This window comes from Corvus kubaryi, unplaced genomic scaffold, assembly GCF_017639235.1.
Source record: "Corvus kubaryi isolate FWS band 111438036 unplaced genomic scaffold, C.kubaryi_AGA036_p1.0 37354, whole genome shotgun sequence".
In the NCBI taxonomy this organism is placed as follows: domain Eukaryota; kingdom Metazoa; phylum Chordata; class Aves; order Passeriformes; family Corvidae; genus Corvus; species Corvus kubaryi.
The window spans coordinates 397,796-403,795 of record NW_024581116.1 but is presented as its reverse complement, the minus strand read 5'-3'; the positions used below and the strand labels follow the sequence as shown (position 1 = coordinate 403,795).

The following is a 6,000-nucleotide window of genomic DNA, read 5'->3' as shown; positions in this document are numbered from 1 at the left end:
CCTCCACCAATTCTTTCACTTACTCCAGATCACGCTCGCTTGTCTCGGTACCATCACACCAGCATCTGTCCCATTACAGATAATTCACCTCAAACCAAAAAGGGATTGACCAACTTCAAATGGCTCACTCTGAACTTCCAGATGAAGGGAACAGCCTGCCAGGAGCATCCTGGGGACAGCTGAGGTCCCACTTGTTCCTCTGAGGTCCCATTCATTCCTCGTGCCTCTGCATGGCCAAAGAGAAGCCAGAACAGACACACCCCAAACACAGACCCCACAGAACCAAGGGGTTGATACCCCAGATATTTGATATTTTCCCTGGTAAAATGATGATGTGGGAAGGCAGAAAACTGGTATTTACCAGGAAGCTACATCCCAGGAGGATCTGCCCATCTCCAGTCGCTCACAAGGGGTTTTTTACCTGTTTAACCTTCAGAGAAGACACTGGTGTGGGATGTCAGCAGCTTCCTGACAGTGAGTAACAGAATTAAGACCAGATTATTCTACATTAGATGGTACAGACACACAATTTCAGTGGTGTTACTTTGATCCTGCATCACATGAACCTATAATCAGGATACAGATGTTCTAGTACTACTTTTATTCTTCCCTATTGCTTTAAAAAGGCAAAGCCTCAAACAATGCCTTTTTTTTTTTACAGATACCATAGTAAGCAATATTTCTTTTAAAATTGCAGCTGTCCAACAGTTTGAGTCTGTTCTTTTTAAAATGAAACAGCCAGAACAAATGGTGGTGGCAAGCCCAACGTAAAGAGGTCATCGATTATTAAAATCTCCTTACTATAAATCGTGGATGTTGCTTGTCAGCTCAGTGTATGACTGTGGAATGAATAAGCAGGTAAAATTCCACTAAGGCTCGAGTTTGCTTGATCATTCTGCTGTGCAAAAATAGAAATAAAAGCTCTCCCCATCCTTTCACTCCTTAGTACCAAAACATTCATACAGGCAGTAAGAAAATAACTGCAGTGGTGCAATGGTCACTGATCCAAGTCCTGCCTTTCCTGAGTCTGCCCTGACTCTACTCACGAATTTGCCTACTCAAGAAATGCAATAAAACAGAAAAAAAAAGACAGCTTCATTCTGCTCCAGTGATCTATATCTAAGGAAAGCACATAAATTTTCCAATTAAATCCATAAGTGGAAGCTGAGGCCAAGCCCTACCTATAGATCTTCAAAGGGACGAAGAGGTGGCACCACGGTGCCCTCTGAGAGCACAGGATCTCCTCGGCACTTGGGGGAGCAGCTTGGTCCAGATGGACAGAGGGGAAGCTGATCTGGAGGGCTCAGCCTGGCTCAAAACCTGCTGAGGAGCCACACTGGAGGGGTCATGATGCTCTCTGAGAGTTCAGAGGGAGGAAGGGATGAGAACAAGGTACAGCAACTTCCCTTCGCTCCACCTCGAAAGTGGAGGGGAGCGAAGGGAAACCAAACCTTCAGATCGAGCTGTTTTCCTCTCTTTAAGCTATTCCCACACAAACTGGGAAGATAAAGCAGGATGTGGAGGAATCGCTATGCAAACTTTTATATATGTACCTCTATACAAAAATTTCCATAGGTTTTTAATTTGTTCTCTGTTAATGTAACACAGCCCTGCCCGTCTCTAACACTTCCCGTGCTGTTTCCATCAAAATGTTTCCTCTTACCGGCAGCAACATATCATTTTATCAGGATGCCAGGAGATCATTTCCACACAATGCTAGCAGATGTAATTTTCTTAGATGCACACACAGTTCATCATTTAGATACTAGATGACAAGGTGATCGCAGGGTGACTCTGTAATGCAAGTTTGCTGTTTGGTATTTGGAATACTCAAATGATAAAAAAAAGACTTATCAAATATAAATATCTTTAAGAAAAAAGTAACAAAAGTGCTACATATGATCAAGGAAAACAATTCCATTAGTTCCTGCTACTTAGAGTAGGTTTGCTTTACAAATATTACCACATCCATTATCAGTATGGCTTCCAATTATTAATTAAATTGCTCGTAGCAGTAGAGCTTTCTCACACCTTAACAAAGACAGAGTAAAGAGAACACAAAACATTCACACCCCATTTCTCAGGTAAGAGATCCTCCTGCCTTTAAACAAACAAAAGAAGTTCATATTTAGGAGAATATTTATGCTCTGATGGTTATCTAGCAAAGGTCAGATGTCGAATTCTCCAGTAACCTTTCAGGCTAGTCAGGACGTAGGCATTACTTACACAGACGTGTAAAAATCCACTCACCCATTTTAGGACCTTAAGAACCTTCCTGGGAAACATTGCTTTCGAAAGTGGCAAAGTGGAGAGGGGAGTAGGGTGGGGACAGAAAAGGTGAGAGAGGAGGAATTAAAGGTGAAATTGTTAATGACAGATGGGTAAGAGTCTAGACCTCTTCTGAGCAGGCACTGCCAGCCATGCCAAGAACGAGCAGTGGTTCTGAGAAGTGGACTGCTGTCCATTAGACATTCAGCTCATTTTTCATTTGATCCCAGGCTGGGCTTCAACCATGGTCCCAGAGGCAGAAGGCAGCACTTCTCCACTAAGCCACGCAGCTTGTGAGAGTAGAGGATGTCTGTGTTGAATATGTGAGCATCAACCGAAATGTGGGAATGTGTTTCCAATGGACATTCTCAGCACAGCACCCGAAAGTAAACGGAGTCACTGTATGACCAGTGAGGCACGGCTTATTGCAGCTGGAAATCATTTATTCCCATGCTGGAGTGGGGTTTCTAAGTGTTCTTTTTACTCTCTGTTGATACTCCCGATCTGGTGTCCATCGACCCTGTGCCACTACCTCAGCTTGCATCCTTTCAGTCTCAGGGAAGGGAAAGCATACGGACTATCGGTTTCAACACGATCTCTAAGGTTATCCAAGATTTTAAGTGTAGCCTAAGACTTGTAATTGAGGGCTGTCTAAAATACCTGGAAGCACTTTGAATGCTAAGACAGAGCAGCAAGATTTTTTTGTGTTTTTATCTTTCTAGCCACTGGGGGCCGGGAGAGGGAGGTTGGTTGGTTGATTGATTATTTATTGGGAATTAATACTGAGAGAGTATATGCAAAGGCTGAGGGCACCATGCCATCTTCACAGAACAAGACCCTAACAGCTAACTGACGTACAAGAAACTGCAAAGTTATACTGTAAGAACACATATTAAGGACCGAGGAAAGTCTGCTAAGGTGCTACGTCTAAAACTAAGTTACTTCTTGCTTTGACCCTCCCCTTTCTTGGCATCAGTCGTCGTCGAGAGCCTCTGTCTTGATCTCGTTGGCTCCTTGCCGGGCCAGCGCCAGGATGGTGTGGTTGACTGCTGCCATCTCCACGGCTAAGGAAATGGGGTCTTGGTGGTCACTATGGCTAGTGCTGTCATCCTGGGAACCATGTGGGAAAGGAGCAGAGAGAAGCAGGGTTATTCCACAAGTCCAAAACCACAGCGGAGAAAACAAATGCGCCAAGTGATCGTGGGGGGTTGGAGTGGGCTCACAAAGTGGGTTTAGGAATGACTTCCCTCACTGTGCAGACAAAGGTAAGCAAGGCAGGGAGTGGGGGACTCAGCTCTTTAGGAAAATATTGAATTATAAAGATAGAAGTGATACACAAGGGAAGTCAGGAAAGCAAATTAAGACAGGAATTACTGGGCACGGCACAGGTCCATGCTTATAGTTGGAAAATACAGTTCTGGTCACCCTATTTAGGTCATCCCATGGGCATCCCTGCCCAGGGCAGGGGGTGGAAAGAGATGAACTTTAAGGTCCCTTCCAACCCAAAGCATTCTGTGGTTCTCTGATTCTATTTGATGCCGCAACAGAAGTTGAAAAGGCAGAGAAAACAACATCCCAAGGGAAGAGGTTTCCTCACAAGGAGAAGCTAAACAGAGTCAGGTCCCCCAGTTTGGGAAAGAAAAATGGCTGATGGTTGATATGATAAATGTTTATTACAAATAATTGCAAAATAAGAGGACAATTGTCCATGGTTTTTTATGATCTAACAAGCAAAGGCACTCGCTGGAATGATAACGTGTTCCATGGCAGCAGCAGGAAGCACTGCTTCACTTAGCACAGTTCAATTCAGGATTCACTGATTTTTACATCAGACAAAAGCAAAAATGGCTTTATAAGGCAGGGGGTTGACAAATTCGGGGAAAATCAGTCTGCTAGAAATTATGGAAACTCAGGAAGCCTCTCAAAACTACTGAATTCCAGATGCTGGAAGCTACTAGAATGAAATAATTCTATGTATATTAGAGAAGCACTTTTCCTGTAACTGCTACTATCGACCAGAACCAGGACACAAACTGAGCCTAACCCTTGGTCCAAGCCAGTATCCTGTGAAGACCCTGAATTCACAAAGGTATTGGGAAAAAGATGCTGGAAAACTCTGGGAATGCTAGAAAATCAGTGACTGAAGGGGACTGGAACCACCATAAACCAAATATGGAACTTTGGGAAAAATCATGGTGTTTTCCCCTCTTTAAAACAGGGCACTAATAGTTATCCCCCTGTGATCTTGCAGGATTTTAAAATTATTTTTATTTACAGAAAGGAAATTATAAACATTTATCAGTCTCCCAACAGCCTTTAAGTGAGAAACTTGTGCAATTTAAAATTTAAAATGTGCATAGAGCATTTTAAAATTAAGATGATGGGTGGCAAATGTTGAGGAGGACAAAAAAAAAGCCAGGTTTTGGTAAAATCCTGAGCTTATTTAAAAGGATTCATTCATTTACAACAAGGGTCTGGTAAATACTTTGATGTCAAAACACTTCTAGGGCCTCTCAGAAATCTCTACCATGGTGCAAATACAGAGCCCTAAAATCTGGGGGTTTAGGCACTTTGTCAGTATTTACATTAACTCTGTGTTTTGAAGTTTATTAAAGTTTAAGTGTTGCTGTGGAAAACAGAATTTCTGGGTTTAACAGCTAAGGGATGTTAAATGGTCATCAGGAGAACTTGCCATTTAATCTGCTTTGCTGCTAATGACTAATTATACCTCGTGGAGGAGCCCAGCCAGATTACTAAGAAATGTCATTTCTAAGCCCTCTAAACAAAGATCTTTAAATTTTAATAACCAATTTATTTCTCTTTTCAAACTATGCTGGTTAATGCACAGAAGAAAAACATAGTTTGGGAGTCTACACCACGCTTCGCCTCAGTATTCTGGTCCTATATCTGTCTGACAGGGAATTTTCTGGGCTTGGCAGTGGTTTCTAAATATTTTATGGCAACCACAGAGCAGCTTCTCATCACTGAGAGCCACAAAAGTTGGTCCCACCAAATCTGCTGGTGCTGACCTATAAAAAGGGTCCCAATCCCCATCAGGAGCAGAGCAGCTGGGGATGCCTCTGCCAGGGATCTGCTGTACTGGGCCAGAGCCAAGTGTGCCAGGGACTCATTCCAGGACACTCAGCTGCTATTCTGCTCCACCAGCAGCCTTTGGAGAGGGAGAGCTCCCTTCTTCTCCCAAAAGAGGCAGGGAAAAGTGATGCAGCCCAGCTGCTGGGGTAGCACAGGAACATCTCCTCTCAAAACCAGGTGAGTGAACTGGTCGAGTCACTGGTGCCACATATAGCCCTGGGGGGTTTGGCCAACACTGGGAAAATTGGGAAGGGGATGCAATACCTGTCAGGAAGGTGTGTGAAGGAAGGGTCACCAACTTTAGGGTAGGTGAGGGCTCAGAGTGCGGGAAGGGGTATTCTTTTGCTAGAGAATTTAAAAAAGAAGTTGCTGTCAAGGGTTAAAAATAACCAAGAAAAAGAGAGAACAGGCAAGAATTAAAATGCAAAAACAACAACAACCAAAAAAAGGACAGATAATAGGTAAACAATCCAAATAGTGGCACATAGTTGCAGAACAATATGGAATAGGCCAAATAAAGGTCAGAGTTTAGTTACTCAAGCCCTTTCCCCCCACCCTTCACCCTTTGTCTGTCAGTGTCTGAGGGATGATCCTGAGAAGCTCCTGAAAGGCTCTCCCACAGAACTGACAGAGGGAGCT

The 6,000-nt window shown here is 43.5% G+C and overlaps 1 protein-coding gene across 12 annotated transcripts in view; it reads right to left on the bottom strand.

Moving 5' to 3' along the window:
• Nucleotides 1-2,973: 2,973 nt before the first annotated feature.
• The window catches only part of HMBOX1 (homeobox containing 1), a 102,985-nt gene continuing 99,958 nt past the window's right edge, over nucleotides 2,974-6,000 (bottom strand). For 11 of the 12 annotated variants that reach the window (XM_042032768.1, XM_042032759.1, XM_042032757.1 and 8 more), the window contains one exon: nucleotides 2,974-3,378. In XM_042032768.1, coding sequence (XP_041888702.1) covers nucleotides 3,241-3,378 — 138 coding nt within the window. In that variant the 3' untranslated portion in view covers nucleotides 2,974-3,240. Of the gene's footprint in view, nucleotides 3,379-5,625; nucleotides 5,707-6,000 lie in introns of all 12 variants that reach the window. The other variant, XM_042032769.1, reaches the window with a different exon arrangement.